The sequence below is a fragment of the Chiloscyllium punctatum genome, chromosome 36 (genome assembly GCF_047496795.1).
Source record: "Chiloscyllium punctatum isolate Juve2018m chromosome 36, sChiPun1.3, whole genome shotgun sequence".
Lineage (NCBI taxonomy): Eukaryota > Metazoa > Chordata > Chondrichthyes > Orectolobiformes > Hemiscylliidae > Chiloscyllium > Chiloscyllium punctatum.
This window is the reverse complement of record NC_092774.1, coordinates 14,464,159-14,481,250: the sequence shown is the minus strand read 5'-3', so window position 1 is coordinate 14,481,250 and position 17,092 is coordinate 14,464,159. Positions and strand designations below refer to the sequence as shown.

The 17,092-nt window shown below is 50.0% G+C and overlaps 2 protein-coding genes and 1 long non-coding RNA gene across 4 annotated transcripts in view; 1 reads left to right on the top strand and 2 right to left on the bottom strand.

Annotated features, from left to right (window-relative positions):
• LOC140460807 (uncharacterized) overlaps positions 1-9,013 on the bottom strand; it is a 33,946-nt gene extending 24,933 nt beyond the window's left edge. The window contains exons 1-2 of one of the 2 annotated variants that reach the window (XR_011954345.1): positions 8,981-9,013; positions 8,023-8,127 (exon numbers count right to left, since the gene is read on the bottom strand). This is a non-coding gene — a long non-coding RNA (uncharacterized lncRNA). Of the gene's footprint in view, positions 1-8,022; positions 8,128-8,568; positions 8,629-8,980 lie in introns of those variants that run through there. The other variant, XR_011954346.1, reaches the window with a different exon arrangement.
• Positions 1-17,092, top strand: part of LOC140460739 (uncharacterized) — a 200,566-nt gene that overhangs the window by 88,511 nt on the left and 94,963 nt on the right. The gene's annotated exons all lie outside the window — the stretch shown is intronic.
• Positions 10,034-17,092, bottom strand: part of LOC140460011 (uncharacterized) — a 209,542-nt gene continuing 202,483 nt past the window's right edge. Inside the window, exon 5 of the mRNA XM_072554416.1 lies at positions 10,034-15,423. Within this exon, the coding sequence (XP_072410517.1) occupies positions 14,443-15,423 (981 nt within the window). The 3' untranslated portion in view covers positions 10,034-14,442. The remainder of the gene's footprint in view (positions 15,424-17,092) is intronic.

Here is a 17,092-nt window from a genome sequence, read left to right as displayed (position 1 = left end):
AACAAGGGCACAACATTAGTCCTCAGGTACTAAACCCGTAGACAATGACGACTCAAATATCAAAGCCAAAGGCTCTGCTATCTCCTCCCTCGCTTCCCAGAGAATCCTTGTATAAATCCCATCTAGCCCAGGGGACTTGTCCACTTTCACTCCTCCTTGAATTGATAACACCTGTGTGTAACCAACCTCGATCCTTTCGAGTCTAATATCTCGTACCTCATTCTTTTCCTGAGTGAACACTGATGAGAAATGTTCATTTAGCCTCTCTCCGAACTCTACAGGGCCCACACTCCACTTCCCACTTCTGTCTTTGACTGGCCCTATTCCTACCCTAATCATCCTTTTATTCCTCACATACCTATCGAAAGCTTTAGGGTTCTCCTTTATTCTGTTTGCTAAAGACTGCTCGTGTCCTCTCTTTGCTCTTCTTAACTCTCTCTTTCAATCCTTCCTCGGTGATCTGTAATTCTCAATCGCCTCATCTGTACCATCCTGCCTCATCGACACATAAGCATCAAAGAACAGCATCATAAGACACAGAACTTACATCAAAAGATCAGTGTCATGCAACTGATAGAATATATTGAACAAACTTAGATAGTCTTCATCTCTTAGAATGGGTGTGGGCTTTGGTTCAGTAATGTGTAATAATGTTCTTGAGATGACTTCAGGTTTTATAAAAAAAAAGACATATCTGCTCAGACAATGCATTAAAGGTGAGATTTCAGTCTGTTGGTATTCCAATCTTGAATCAGACTGGTTCTGTTTCCAAAGTCTGAATTTGTAAAATATTACATGCATTGACTGCCTGCAGATTGTGTGCTTTTTGAACAAACTTGAATGTATCTGCAAATATAGTTCTGCCAATACAATTTCACCCCACAGAGTAGTGTGTGTGTATCTGTGTGCGTGTGTGTGTGTGTGTGTGTGTGTGTGTGTGTGTGTGTGGGGGGGGGGGGGTGGTGGTGGTGTTCGGGTACATAGTTCTTTGATAGTTTCATTACTGCTAGTCAGGGTGGTTAAGGTGGCATTTCGCAACATTGCCTTCATTGTTCACCCCATTGAGTATCGGGGTTGGGACATCATGTTGTGGTTGTACAGGATGTTGGTGAGGGCACTTTCAGAGTACGGAGTACAGTTCTGGTGGCCCTGTAATAGGAAGAACACTATTAGAGAGGGTTTAATAAAGATTTACCAGGATGTTGGAAGGACTGGAGGGTTTGAGTTATAAGGAGAGGCTGGGACTTTATTCACAGGAGCACAGGAAGTTGGGGGGGACCTCATTGAGATTGATAAAATCATGAAGAGTGGAGGGAAGGTGAATAGCAAATGGCTCTTGCTTAGCGTAGGGGAAATCAAAACTAGGGGGCTTTTTTTAATGTGAGGAGAGAGATTTAAAAGGAACCGGAGGGGCAACATTTTGAAAGAGGGTGATTTGCATGTGGAATGAACTTGCTGAGGATGTGGTAGATGCAGGTACAGTGACAACATTGAAACAGCATTCGGATGGATACATGAGTAGAAAGGTTTAGAGGGATATGGGCCAAATGCAGGCAAGTGGGACTGGTTTAGATTGGAATCCTGGTCAACATGGACAAATTGGACCAAAGTGTCTGTTTCTGTGCTGTATAACTTTATTGAAACCAGTAGATTTCTGAAAGGGGCTTGACAGGATAGATGCAGATAAAATGCTCCTTTGTGGGGAGGGTCATCGAATTCCGACAAGGTGGAAGCAGGCCATTCAGCCCATCTATTTCACTCTGGCCCTCTGAACAGTATCCCACCCATAACCCAACCCCTTACTCTGTATTTCCCATGGCCAAGCCACCTTAACCTGTATATCCCTGGTCACTTTGGGTAATTTAGCACGGCCAATTCTCCCTAACCTCTACACCCTAATCTATAAATTACCTTCTCAAGAATGTAATTTAAATGCAGAGCTTTTCTAAGACTCAACATTGGGACACAGATTGTCTCTACTTATAAATAGGGCAACGTCCCTTTGAAATGTAGATTCATTTAGATATAACTGCGTCACTTTACATATGAAGATATCCCTTTGAATGTGCTCACATCCCTTTGAAATATAATCTTGTCCATTTAAACCTCTTTATTTGCAGAAATACCCGCTAAAATGTCCACGTCCCTTTAAAATGCAGATTTCCCCCTTTAGATATGACGCCGTTCCGTTAGATGTTGGAATATCTGTTTAAATTGAGCCGTGAGCTTTCCCAATGTAGACAGGGCTCCTCGAAACGTGGCAGTGTCCCCCCCCCCCCCCCATCCCTCTAATCCCTTCCTGTTCATATACCCATCCAGATGTGTTTTAAATGCTGTAATTATACCGGCCTCCACTACTTCCTCTGGCAGTTCATTCCATACATGCACCACCCTCTACATGGAAAAGTTGCCCCTTAGGTACCTTTTAATATCTTTCTGCTCTCACCCTAAACCTGTGCTCTCTAGTTGTGAACCTCACCCCTACACTGACAAAAAGACATTTTAAAAAAAAGTTGAGCAGCCAGACAAAATGCAAAAGCTATACAATGTTGAGCCACTTGGGGAAAAAAGAACTGTGGCTCTACCCTTTGTTTCTCCTCTTGGCATTTGAACACTTAACATCTGTCAATAACACCAGCATCGCCACAGAGCATATTGTGTCTGCTCCTCGGTGTGAACAACAACGCACCTGCTCGCTGGTGTCACCAACACATTGTCCATGCTCCTCGCTGTCGGCAGAAAAGGCGACATCGCTTATCTCTGTTCCTAAAGGTCTTCCCTTTATTCTTAAAGCTGTGCCCTCTGGTACTAGTCTCTCCTACCAATGGAAACAGCTTCCAAATGTCATTGCACTGTGGGGATGAAGCCCTACCCTGTCCGGTAATTTCTGCTGGTGGGAGAGACTAGGCCTCAAGGTTAGAGGGAGTAGCTTTCAGACAGAGATGAGGAACTGCTTTTCCCAGAGGGTTGTGAATCTTTGGAATAGTCTAGATTAGTGTGGTGCTGGAAAAGCACAGCAGGTCAGGCAGCGGCCGAGGAGCAGGAAAATTGATGTTTCGGGTAAAAGCTCTTCCTCAGGTGCTGCCTGACCTGCTGTGCTCATTTCTGACAGTCTCCTGTACTATGTTTCCAATGTTGTGTATCGATTGCAGCAGTGAATGAGTAGCCAGTAGTGTTAGAAATTGTAAAGTTTTCAGGAGCGCAATGTCATCAGCATTGTCGTTTCCTGGCAGCACTGAGAAGGGTGGGCTTGGTTCATTGGAAACGATGTGGAGGTGCCCGTGTTGGACTGGGGTGGATAAAGTTCAAACTCAACACCAGGTTATCGTCCAACTGGCTTATTTGGAAGCATGAGCTTCTTCATGGGGTGTTTGTGGTACAGGATCATAAGACACAGCCACCTGATGAAGGAGCAGTACTCCAAAAGCTAGTGCTTACAAATGAGCCTGTTGGAGTATCACCTGGTATTGTGTGAAATTTAACTTCATACACCACAGTCCAACACCAGCATCTCCAAATCAGGTAGATAGTTCTTTGAAAGTTGCATCATTGGGAGATAGGGTGGTGAAAGAGGCCAGTCAGGAGCCCTGGAGGACTGGAAGGTGACTGGTCCTCCTGCCAATCAGAGCCTTCCTATTGTCTGAATGCAGATGTTGGAACATGAGCTTCGGAAGCTGCTGCTGCTCTGTCTCTGAGTGAAGATCGAGTTTGCTCCAGACTGCAACCTCTTTACTCTGTCAACCATCTGTGAGTAGGGTACTCTCTTCCCAACTCCTTTTCCATTTTTTTCATTCTGGGCTTCAATTTACGACTTGCAGCAACCGCAAGGAAAGGGAATGAATTCAAGGAGTGGACAGAATCAGGAAAAGTTTGTTTATAAACAGAGCGGTTCATGTGTGGAGTGAATGTAAAGAGGAAGTGGTGGATGCACATTCAGATGCAACGTTTAAAAGACATTTGGATAAGTATATGAAGAGGCACGGTGCACAGGGATATGGGCCAAGCACTGGCACGTGGCCCTAGTTTAGTTTGAGAACGTAGTCAACGTGGACTAGTTGGATTGAAGGGTCCGTTTCTGTGCTGTCTAACAGTAACTGTTCTGTCGTGGTCTTAAAACTATTTTCTTGCCTTCCACTTTCAACGTGGATACTGGACCTGCATCCAACACATAAGCCATTCAAAAGAAAAACCCACCTCCCGCGCACAAAAAAATCCACACTTTATTGTTCAAAAATCAGATGAACTCCGCCTTGAGTAAATTCAATGACCCCCTAACTGCAGGAAGACATCCCCACTTCTAATCTCAGTTCAACCTGCTAATATACACTTACCTTGCTGAACCTGTCTGACAACTGGCATTGACTGATGTAAAAGGATGCTGCTAATCAAAGCACTGATCACAGGGTGGAATGGTGTCAGCTCGGGTTTCAGGCCCTGATTTCTCTGTCCTCTGTTGATCCTCCTATTCCCACAGACTAAAATGTCGGTCTGTTCTCAGCACGGCTGGATTTCTGCTAAAGCGTTGACCCCCCTCCCCCTCCCCCTCCCCCCTCCCCCCTCTCCCCTCTCCTTTATAACTTCGGGAACGATAAAATATTCAATCCAGACCCAACCCACAATCTCCCAGCCTGTCAACCATCCTGATAAAAGGTGCAGTCACAGCAGGGAATCAAATAAGAAAAATGAAACAATCATAAATAGGCGCACGTGCTTAATGTTTGTTCATGAGGAAGTAAACCAGGAATCTCTTAGGAATCTTACAGTGCCCTACTTGAGGAATTCTGTCACCCTTGCATCTATTAGTACCCAGCTATGAATTACAACAACATTTACACCATCAGAAATAAAGCATCTGTTATCAAATAGACATAGAGATATACAGCACGGGCGTAGACTTTTTTTCTGTCTCATACACACACAAGATAAATCATCCATGGGGGTGAGTTTGTATTTGCAGCATGATGTTTAGGGTGGAGGTTTGCTCGCTGAGCTGTAGGTTTGATATCCAGACGCTTCATTACCTGGCTAGGTAACATCATCAGTGGTGACCCCCAAGTGAAGCGAAGCTGTTGTCTCCTGCTTTCTATTTATATGTTTGTCCTGGATAGGGTTCCTGGGGTTTGTGGTGATGTCATTTCCTGTTCATTTTCTGAGGGGATGATAGATGGCATCTAGATCTATGTGTTTGTTTCTGGCGTTGTGGTTGGAGTGCCAGGCCTCGAGGAATTCTCTGGCATGTCTTTGCTTAGCTTGCCCCAGTCGAAATTGTGGGGTTATTTTCATCCGTACGAGGGCTACGAGGGATAGAGGGTCGGGTCTTTTTGTGGCTAGCTGGTGTTAGTGTATCCTGGTGGCTAACTTTCTTCCTGTTTGTCTGACGTAGTGTTTGTGGCAGTCCTTGCAAACCCCCCCCGGAACCCCACCCAGGAGAAAGATATAAATAGAAAGTAGGAGACAACAGCTTCACTTCACTTGGAGGTCACCACTGATGATGTTACCTAGCCAGGTAATGAAATGTCTGGATATCAAACCTACAGCTCAGCGAGCAAACCTGCACCCTAAACATTCTACTTTGCTGAAAGACTGCACAATCTGCAGGCAGTCAATACATGTAATATATTGTAAATTCCACTTTGAAAATAGATAATGGGCCCACTACGTTTTGGATGTGAGCATAAGTGGTATAGTAAGTAAGTTTGCAGATGACACCAAAATCGGAGGTGTAGTGGACAACGAAGGAGGTTACCTCAGATTACAATGGGATCTTGATCAGATGGGCCAATGGGCTGAGAAGTGGGAAATGGAATTTAATTTAGGTAAATGAGAGGTGCTGCACTTTGGGAAAGCAAATCTTAGCAGGACTTATACATTTAATGGTAAAGTCTTAGGGAGTGTTGCTGAACAAAGAGACCTTGGAGTGCAAGCTCATAGCTCCTTGAAAGTGGAATCGCAGGTTGACAGGATAGTGAAGATGGTGTTTTGTATGCTTTCCTTTATTGGTCAGAGTATTGAGTACAGGAGTTGGGAGGTCATGTTACTGCTGTACAGTTGGAATATTGCGTGCAATTCTGGTTTCCTTCCTATCAGAAAGATGTTGTGAAACTTAAGGGTTCAGAAAAGATGTACAAGAATGTTACCAAGACTGGAGGATTTGAGCTATAGGGAGAGACAGAACAGGCTGGGGCTGTTTTCCCTGGAGCGTCAGAGGCTGGGGGGTGACCTTCTATAGGTGTATAAAATCATGAGGGGCATGGATAGGATAGAGAGACAAAGTCTTTTCCCTGGGATGGGGGAGTCCAGAACTAGAGGGCATAGGTTTACACCGAGAGGGGAAAGATACGAAAGAGACCTCAGAGGCAACCTTTTCATTTAGAGGGTGGTACGTGTATGGAATGAGCTGCCAGAGGAAGTGGTGGAGGCTGGTACAATTACAACATTTAAAAGGCAACTGGGGGGATATGGGCCCCGTGCTGGCAGATGGGACAAGATTGGGTTGGGATATTGTGCACAGGGATGTGCAGGTTCGGTGCATTAGTCAGGGGTAAATGTTGAGCAATAGGGGTAGGGGAATTGTGTGGGCGGGTTACCCTTCGGAGGATCGGTGTGTAGTCTTTGGGCCGAGTGGCCTGCTCCCACACTGTGGGGAGTCTCTGAAGGGGAAGGGATTTTTGTAAACTGTGCAAGGTAACGCAGGCGTAGTGCGGGGACCTGCTGTTGGCCTTGCCCCGCCCCTTGCTCCCCCCCCCCCGCCTGCCCCTCCCCCCTTGCTCCTCCCACCCCCCTTGCTCCCCCCCTGCTCCCCCCTCCCACTGCTCCTCCCCCCCCTCCACCCCGCACCTTGCTCCTCCCCCCCCCTGCACCTTGCTCCCCTCCCCTTGCTCCCCTCCCCCCCCTTGCTCCTCCCCCCCCCTCCCCTCCCCCCCCTGTTGTTGAGCTGTCTAACAAACAGCTACTCTTTCTCTGCCTTTTTGCTGGGGGCATCTGAAGCTGTAACAATGTTGGGACACAATAAAGGTTACCTGAACGTTCTGCCAGACTCAGGCTCTCATTGAAAGCTCCAAGTTTTTGTTTTAAAGCTGCTCATTTCTTGCAGCCTCCTGCACGAAGTTTCCAATGTTGTGTATCAGATGGAGCAGTGAATGAGGAGCTGGTTTCATTAGAAGTTATAAATTTTTCAGGAGTGCAGGCACTGCATTGTTTCAGCAGCAGTTTACTGGCAGCACTGGGAGGTATGGGCTGTGTTCACTAGAAAGGAGGTGGAGGTGCTGCTGTTGGACTAGGTGGGACACGGTTTAAACATCACAACACCGGGTTATAGTCCAACAGGTTTATTTGGAAGCACTAGCTTTTGGAGCGCTGCTCCTTCATCGGGTAGCTGTGGAGCAGCATCATAAGACACAGAGTTAAGAGCAAAAAATCAGTGTCATGCAACTGATAAGATATATTGACAAATGTAGATTGCTGTTAAGTCTTTCATCCTTTAGAATGGGTTGCAGGTTTTAGGTCATTCATGTGTACATCCCAAAACTATTATTAAGTCATATTCTCGAGATCATTTAAGGTTTTTTTTGAAACTGGTGACAGCTCAGCCCAGACAATGCAGGAAAGGTGTGTCAGTATCCCAATCTTAAATCGGACTGGTTCTATTTCCAAACTAGGAATTTATAAGATATTACATGGATTGACTACCTGTGTGTTGTGTGCTTTTTGTGCAAAATTGAATATATCTGCAAATATAATTCTGCAAATGCACCCCATCGTTGTGCGTGCGTGCGTGTGTGTGTGCATGCTTTGTAAAGGGAGTGTGATGGAGGAGAAGCCTGTGAGAGGGTGTGTGTACGTCTGAGAAAGAACGTGTGTATGAGAGAGGTATAGATAAGTGAGGGGTTGCATTTTGCTAAAATAAGGAAGGGCAGGGCTTGTACAGAGGGATATGGTGGGGGGTGGGGTTCAGATACATACTTCATTGAAAGTTGCATCACTGGTTGGAAGGGTGGTTCAGAAGGCATTCAGCACACTTACCTTATGTGTTCACACCATTGAATAAAGGAGTTGGGACATCATTTAGAAGTTGTACAGGATGTTGGTGAAGCCACTTGTAGAGTACTGAGAACGCTTCTGGTGGCCCTGCAATAGGAAGAATACTATTATAGAGGGTTCAGTAAAGACTTACCAGGATGTTGCCAGGATTGGAGGGTTTGAGTTATAAGGAGAGGCTGAGACTCTCTTCACTGGAGCACAGGAGGTTGAGGGGTGACCTCATTGAGATTGATATAATCATGAGGGTTCGAGGTAACATGAACATCAAAAATAGCGAGGAGCCTGCACGGTTATGTCAAGTGTGCCTTACTGAAGTCCATATAGATCACATTACTGCTCTACCTTCCTCAAAAAACTCAATCAAGTTTGTGAGACATGATTTCCCATACACACAACCATGTTGACTATCCCTAATTAGTCTTTGCCTTTTCAAATACATGTACGTCCTCTCCCTCAGGATTCCCTCCAACAATGTGCCCACCACTGATGTCAGGCTCATTGGTCTATAGTTCCCTGGCTTGTCCTTACCACCCTTCTTAAACAGTGGCACCACGTTCGCCAACCTCCAGTCTTCCGGCACATCACCTGACATGCGGAGGGGGTGGAGGGGGGGTGAAATTATGGCATTTGGATACTTTAAATCCGACAGGAACAGCATTTCCATAGAGCATACTGCGCATACTACAGTTCCCCCCCCCGGGGCCCAGCCCCACCCCCCCCCGGGGCCCAGTCCCCTCACCCCCCCCGGGGCCCAGTCCCCTCACCCCCCCCGGGCACAGCCCCAGCCCCTCCCCCCCGGGCCCAGTCCCTCCCACGTGGCCCCATCGTTGTCACAGGCCCCGCCCCCCGACCAGGAGAACTCCACCCCCCAGGCGGCCGACCATGTTCCCAAACAGACCCTTAACCCCCATCCTCCTCCACAATGATCACCGGCTCCTACCTGCTGTACAGCCCGGGGGGGGGGGGGGGGGGGGGCGGTGTGGCCCGTGACCCAGCAGCTGCCCCGGGAAGGCGGCGGTGCCCAGTGACGGGTGTCTGACCCCGGGGGGGGGGGGGGGGGGGAACCGCACGGCGCCATTTTCCTAACGGCCGCCCTCCCGCCGCTTCCTCGCTCGAGCGACTTCTCCTCCCAACCGCCTTCACCCCCGCGTGACGTCTGCACGTGGGGGATGGGCGGGGCCGCGGAGGGGATGGGCGGGGCCGGGGGAGGAGGGATGGGCGGGGCCGGGGAGGGATGGTATGGGTGGGATACTGTTCAGAGGGCCAGAGTGAAATAGATGGGCTGAATGGCCCGCTTCCACCTTGTCGGAATTCGATGACCCTCCCCACAAAGGAGCATTTTATCTGCATCTATCCTGTCAAGCCCCTTTCAGAAATCTACTGGTTTCAGTAAAGTTATACAGCACAGAAACAGACACTTCGGTCCAATTTGTCCATGTTGAGCAGGATTCCCAATCTAAACCAGTCCCACTTGCCTGCATTTGGCCCATATCCCTCTAAACCTTTCTACTCATGTATCCATCCGAATGCTGTTTCAATGTTGTCACTGTACCTGCATCTACCACATCCTCAGCAAGTTCATTCCACATGCAAATCACCCTCTTTCAAAATATTGCCCCGCCGGTTTCTTTTAAATCTCTCTCCTTATATTTAAATAAAAATGCCCCCCCCTAGTTTTGAGTTCCCCAGCGCTGGATTGTTCTCTGTTCTAAACTTAGTGCAGGAGGCTGAAAGAAACGAGCAGCTTTAAAACAAAAACCTCTCGGAGCTGAAAGCTTTCAATGAGAGTCTGAGCCTGGCGGTAAGTTCAGGTAACCTTTATTGCAACCCAACTTTGTTACAGCTTCAGATCCCCCCAGCAAAAAGGCAGAGAAACAGCAGTTGCTTTTTGAACAGCTCAAGGTCAAAGTGCACACACCACACCTCCCCTCCTCCTCACCACCCCCCCGCCCCACCACACCTCCCCTCCTCCTCACCCCCCCCCCCCGCCGACTTTACTATTGGGTAAAAACAATGACTGCAGATGCTGGAAACCAGATTCTGGATTAGTGGTGCTGGAAGAGCACAGCAGTTCAGGCAGCAGCAGAGGAGCAGTAAAATCGATGTTTTGGGAAAAAGCCCTTCATCAGGAATAAAGGCAGAGAGCCTGAAGCATGGAGAGGCTAGTGAGAGGAGGGTGGGGGAGTGGAGAAAGTAGCATAGAGTACAATAGGCGAGTGGGAGAGGGGATGAAGGTGATAGGTCAAGGCGAGGGTGGAGTGGATAGGTGGAAAAGAAAATAGAAAGTTAGGACAAGTCAGGGGGACAGTGCTGAGCTGGAAGTTTGGAACTAGGGTGAGGTGGGGGAAGAGGAAATGAGGAAACTGTTGAAGTCCACATCGATGCCTTGGGGTTGAAGTGTTCGGAGGCAGAAGATGAGGCGTTCTTCCTCCAGGCGTCTGGTGGTGAGGGAGCGGCGGTTGAAATGTTGGGCCATAGGACGGTGTGGTTGATTGGTGCAGGTGTCCCGGAGATGTTCCCTAAAGCGCTCTGGTAGGAGGCACCCAGTCTCCCCAATGTAGAGGAGACCGCATCGGGAGCAACGGATACAATAAAATGATATTGGTGGATGTGCAGGTAAAGCTTTGATGGATGTGGAAGGCTCCTTTGGGGCCTTGGACGGAGGTGAGGGAAGAGGTGTGGGCGCAGGTTTTGCAATTACTGCGGTGGCAGGGGAAGGTGCCAGGATGGGAGGGTGAGTTGTGGGGGGGCGTGGACCTAACCAAGTAGATACGGAAGGCGGAAAAGGGGTGGGGAGGGAAATATATCCCTGGTGGTGGGGTCTTTTTGGAGGTGGCGGAAATACCGGCAGACGATTTGGTTTATGCGAAGGTTGGTAGGGTGGAAGGTGAGCACCAGGGGCGTTCTGTCCTTGTTACGGTTGGAGGGGTGGGGTCTGAGGGCAGGAGTGCGGGATGTGGACGAGATGCGTTGGAGGGCACCTTTAACCACATGGGAAGGGAAATTGCGGTCTCTAAAGAAGGGGGGCATCTGGTGTGTTCTCTGGTGGAACTGGTCCTCCTGGGAGCAGATCCAGCGGAGGCGGAGGAATTGGGAATATGGGATGGCATTTTTGCAAGAGGTAGTGTGGGAAGAGGTGTAATCCAGGTAGCTGTGGGAGTCGGTGGGTTTGTAGAAAATGTCGGTGTCAAGTCGGTCATCATTAATGGAGATGGAGAGGTCGAGGAAGGGGAGGGAGGTGTCAGAGATGGTCCAGTTAACTTTAAGGTCATGGTGGAATGTGTTGGTGAAGTTGATGAATTGCTCAACCTCCTCGCGGGAGCACGAGGTGGTGCCAATGCAGTCATCAATGTAGCGGAAGAAGAGGTGGGGAGTGGTGCCGGTGTAATTACAGAAGATCAACTGTTCTACGTAGCCAACAAAGAGACAAACATAGCTGGGGCCCATACGTGTGCCCATGGGCTACCCCTTTGGTCTGAAGGAAGTGGGAGGATTCGAAGGAGAAATTGTTAAGGGTGAGGACCAGTTCAGCCAAACGAATGAGAGTGTCAGTGGAAGGGTACTGTTGGGGACGTCTGGAGAGGAAAAAACGGAGGGCTTGGAGGCCCTGGACATTGCGGATGGAGGTGTAGAGGGATTGGATATCCATGGTGAAGATAAGGCGTTGGGGGCCGGGGAAACGGAAGTCTTGGAGGAGTTGGAGGGCGTGGGTGGTGTCTCAAACAGATATGGGGAGTTCCTGGACTCGGGGGATAGGACAGTGTATAGGTAGGTAGAGATGAGTTCAGTGGGGCAGGAGCATGCTGAGACAATGGGTCGGCCAGGGTGGCCAGGCTTGTGGATCTTGGGAAGGAGGTTGAACCAGGCAGTGCGGGGTTCCCGGACTATGAGGTTGGAAGCTGTGGTTGGGAGATCTCCTGAGGTGATGAGGTTCTGTATGGTCTGGGAGATGATGGGTTGGGTCATGGTCGAGGGGGCAGTAGGAAAAGGTGTCTTCGAGTTGGCGTTTGGCTTCAGCGGCGTAGAGGTCAGTGCGCCAGACTCCCACTGCGCCCCCTTTATCCGCTGGCTTGATGGTGAGGTCAGGATTGGAGCAGAGGGATTGGAGGGCTGCGCGTTGTGAGGGTGAGAGGTTGGAGTGGGGGGGGGGGGGGGGTAGACAGGTTGAGGCGGTTAATGTCCCGGCGGCAGTTGGAAATGAAGAGGTCGAGGGCAGGTAATAGGCCAGCGCGGGGTGTCCAGGTGGATGCAGTGTATTGGAGGTGGGCGAAGGGGTCCTCGGAAGGTGGGCGGGAGTCCAGATTGTGAAAGTAAGCTCGGAGGCGGAGGAAGTGTTCGACATCACGGCGTGTATTAAATTCATTGATGCGTGGACGGAGGGGGATGAAGATGAGTCCTTTGCTGAGGACTAATCGTTCGTCCTCAGTGAGGGGGAGGTCTGGGGGGATGGTGAAAACTCGGCAGGGCTGGCAGCTGGGATCTGATGTGGGTGTGGAGCTGGGAGTGGGGGCGGAGCCGGTAACTGGAGTGGGTGTGATGGTGGGGGGGAATGGGGGGTGGAGTCATGAGCAGGGGTGGTGTTCCCCTCAGGGTTCTGTAGGCCAGGAATGGCGACAGTGGGATCTGTGGGGGGCATGTCAGCAGAATGCAGGTGAGTGGCGTTGGTGGGGGCGGAAGTGGGGGTGACCACAGCAGTAAGGGTGGCAGAAGTCACTGAGCGTGTGACATCAGCGATGATGTGAGGGGCAGAAATGATGTCACATGTGATGCATGAGGAATTGTGAGGGGCGGAAGTGGCTGTGGGAGTAGCCATGATGGGGGCGGAAGTGACATCAATCAGCATGGGGGCGGCAGCTGCACCAGCCGCATGGCTAATGGCGTCCGAGCAATTTCAGAGGCCGGGGGAATCTTCTGGAATGTTTGAGGAGCGCTGGTTATGGAGGTGGGTGGATAAAAGTTTGTTGTACTTACAGTTTTTGATGTTTAAGATGGAGTTGAAATACTGTTTGTTGAGAGTATGAATTCTCCTGAGGATGTCGTACAGAGGGGGTCCTTTGCAATTCTGAGAGAGTGTGGCCCTCAGCTGAGGCAGGGCTGACTGGAGAGAGGTTAGGTGCCGGCGCATTGCTGCAAGCGTGGAGCGGAGGATCTTGAAGGAGAACCATTCCTGGTGTTTTTTGAATCTGTAGTCTGTACTGTTTGTCCTGTTCGGATCCGAACTCTGCTGGTTTAAAGGTGGTCCGAAGTCCGTGTGGGATGAGTTGGTTACGGAGGCAGGCACTGAGGAAGCGAATGGGGCTGTGGTAGCGAGTCTGTTTCAGGACATGGTTGAAGAGCCTCAGGGCAGAGGAAATGACCTGGGAGTTGCAGTCGGAGAGGGACTCCCTGAGATTCTTGTAGACAGAGGAGGAAAACCTCTTCAAGGCAGGCATCCTTGCAAGAGGATTCGCAGTAGGGTTAAAATCAACGAGGTAAAAACAAGGACTGCAGATGCTGGAGACCAGATTCTAGAATCACACAACTCCACGTTGTAGTCCAACAGGCTTCTTTGGAAGCAGTAACTTTTGGAGTGCTGCCTCATCATCAGGTGGTTGTGGAGGATAAGATCCTGAGACACAATTTAGAGCAAAACATTCCAGCGTCCTGCCACTGAAATGGTATATTCAACAAACCTGGATTGTTAAGTCTTCCACCTTTTCAAATAGGTTGCAGGTCTCATTACAATGTGAATCCCAGAACTTCTTGTTGTCACCTTCTCGAGATAACAAGGTTTGATAGCAAAAGCTCACATCTCAGCTCAGACAATGCATTAAAGGTGTGAGGTCAGAGTCTGCCTGCATCCCAATCTTGAGTCAGACTGGTTCTGTTTCCAAAGTCAAAGTTACAAGCTATTACATGTATTGACTGCCTGCACACACCACACCTCCCCTGTCCCACCGCCCCCCCCTCACTGTCTTCACTATTAGCCAGCACCAAGTTGTCCCTTTGTAATTGGATCCTTGGTACATCCGTAACCCGGAGGAAGTATTGCCTCACTCAGCAATTTTAACCCGTACCCCGTCTCCAAGTAAGTGTCTCCCTGCTCATTTGTCAGGAAGGGGCAATGTAGAGTCAACCAGACTGCTGTGGGTCTGGAGTCAGGTGTAAGCCAGACCGGGTAAAGGATGCAGCTGGAACGGCTGAGTGAATCCTTTCCCACAATGGCGGTTCCCTTCCCTAACAAGGGAGAGTGGGAAATCAGATGGGGGCTTTCTCCCCCCCCCGACCTCCCCCTCCCTGAAACGGTCTCACCGTTAGATTCCGAACTCCACATTTCTGACCGAATACCAATTCTGACATCTGTCGGGGCGGGATTTGAACCCGGGAGTCCCCGGAAACAGGTCGACAGTCCAACTGATATGGTCACTCGGCTGTCACTCCTTCAATGCCCCTGCGATGGCACTGAACTCGCTGGTGCTTCCACAGGTGGGAGGAGTAGGTGAAGCCCTTCCCGCACTGAGAGCAGGTGAATGGTCTCTCCCCCGTGTGGATCCGCTGGTGTCTCAGCAGGGAGGAGACCTGGGTAAAGGCCTTCCCACACTCGGGGCAGCTGAAGGGTCTCTCCCCCGTGTGGATACGCTGGTGGGTCAGCAGGTTGGAGGAACTGCTGAAGGCCTTCCCGCACTTGGGGCAGCTGAACGGCCTCTCCCCCGTGTGGATACGCTGGTGGGTCAGCAGGTGGGAGGAACTGCTGAAGGCCTTCCCACACTCGGGGCAGCTGAAGGGTCTCTCCCCCGTGTGGACGCGTCGGTGGATCAGCAGGTTGGAGGAACTGATGAAGCCCTTCCCGCACTGAGAGCAGGTGAACGGCCTCTCCCCGGTGTGGACCCACTGGTGGGTCAGCAGGGAGGAGACCTGGGTAAAGGCCTTCCCACACTCGGGGCAGCTGAAGGGTCTCTCCCCCGTGTGGATACGCTGGTGGGTCAGCATGTGGGAGGAACTGCTGAAGGCCTTCCCGCACTTGGGGCAGCTGAAGGGTCTCTCCCCCGTGTGGATACGCTGGTGGGTCAGCAGGGTGGAGGAACTGCTGAAGGCCTTCCCGCACTCGGGGCAGCTGAAGGGTCTCTCTCCCGTGTGGATACGCTGGTGGATCAGCAGGGTGGAGGAGCAGGTGAAGCCCTTCCCGCACTGAGAGCAGGTGAACGGTCTCTCCCCCGTGTGGACTCGCTGGTGGATCAGCAGGTGGGAGGTATACCTGAAGCCCTTCCCGCACTGAGAGCAGGTGAATGGCCTCTCTCCCGTGTGGATCCGCTGGTGGGCCTGCAGGTTAGAGGAATGTCTGAAGGCCTTTCCGCAGTCGGTGCAGGGGAATGGCCTCTCCCCGGTGTAACTGCGCCGATGAGTCTCCAGGGCAGACGGGAAACGGAAGCCTTTCCCACAGTCACCACACTTCCACGGTTCCTCCACAGGGCGGGATTCCTCTGCTTTCTCCATGGCCACAGCTTCAGCTGCACACAAACACGTGTAGAGCCCCTCCCTGCCGTGAAGTCCCCTTCTCAGGCCGTATAACTGTTTCGGACTCCACACACAGTTCGCTGCAACAGTGGGGTCTCTCGTCCAGTCCCACTGATGCTGAAAACGTCCTCAAACAGGAACCAAAAAGTGTAGATCCCTCTCACAGAAATCACAGTCAAAAATCGTTGCGGTCCCGATGGATTCAGAGACTGTCAGACAATGACATCAAAGTGAGGACTGCAGACACTGGAGAGTCAGACAAAAAATGTGGCGCTGGAAAAGCACAGCAGGTCAGGCAGCATCCGAGGAACAGGAGAGTCAATGTTTCGGGAATAAGCCCTTCATCCGTTGATTTTGAAACTTCAAGTCGTCAGATTTTCATATACTCTGCAAAAAGAGATTACAAAAGTCATCACTATCAGTACAGGGTAGAAATTCAGAACAAGCAATTCTACTTTCTGTGGAATATTCTTTTGTTGTTCCACAAAATTGAAAGCACCATCCCACTCTCCCTTCCCCTCTGTTCTCACTCCACTCTAACTAATTCTCCTGAAGGTGCTGATTCAGGATCTTACAGGGGCAGAAAAAGCAAAAACATCAAGACTGACATCTCTCTGAATTTTGGATACCTCCACCTGAAAGTTAATATCTTTCACAACACTGGGATCCTGCTGAGAGTGAGCAGGTCTGATTTTGGGAAGCATAAAAAAAGTGTCAATTCAGGGTGAACCTGCAATGCAGCTTCTTGAGGAAGGACCAGAGACAAAATGGTTAATGACCCCGGGAAGGTGGGAGCAAAATGAGACATCAAGCCATTAACACCGACACACTTCAGTCAAACCCTTCTGCTCCCAGTCAGGGCAAAACATGCTCTGAAAGTCCAGCCTTCACAACCATACTTCTGCTTTCACTGAAGACAATTAGAGTCACACAGCACGAAAACAGACCCTTTGGTCCAACCTGCCCAGATATCCTAAATTAATCTAGTCATGTTTGCCATCACTTGGCCCCTATATGGGCTGGGTGCTGACAGCTGGGACTAAATTGGGTTGGCTCTTTTGTCAGCAAGGACGGAGTTGGACCGAAGGGTCTGTTTCTGTGCTGTACATCTCTATGACTCCAGTCACATTTGCCATCACTTGGCCCTGACCCATCATATTCATATGCCCATCCAAGAGCCTTTTAACTTGTCATCGTACCAGCACCCACCACTTCCTCTGGCAGCTCACTCCATCGCTCAAGTGACTCCATGTTGAAAGCGTCTGGTCTGGTGCACCAGATGACACCAGGATAATCTCAGATCATTTTCAGATCGCATCGATACTCAGTCAGTGACTTTCCCGATCAGGATGTTGTACGTGATCAAACAGGTCAGTGGGTAGGCGATCCCCCACCTCTTAGTTCAAGTATCTCTACGAGAACTCCCTTGCTGGAGGGTCCCTTGGAGACACTTCAACTGGACTTCATTGAGTTGGAGAAATGAGTTGAGTTGCTATAAATATGTTTTGCTTATTGTTGATGTCTTTTCGAAGTGGATTGAAGCCTACCCTCCTCCTAA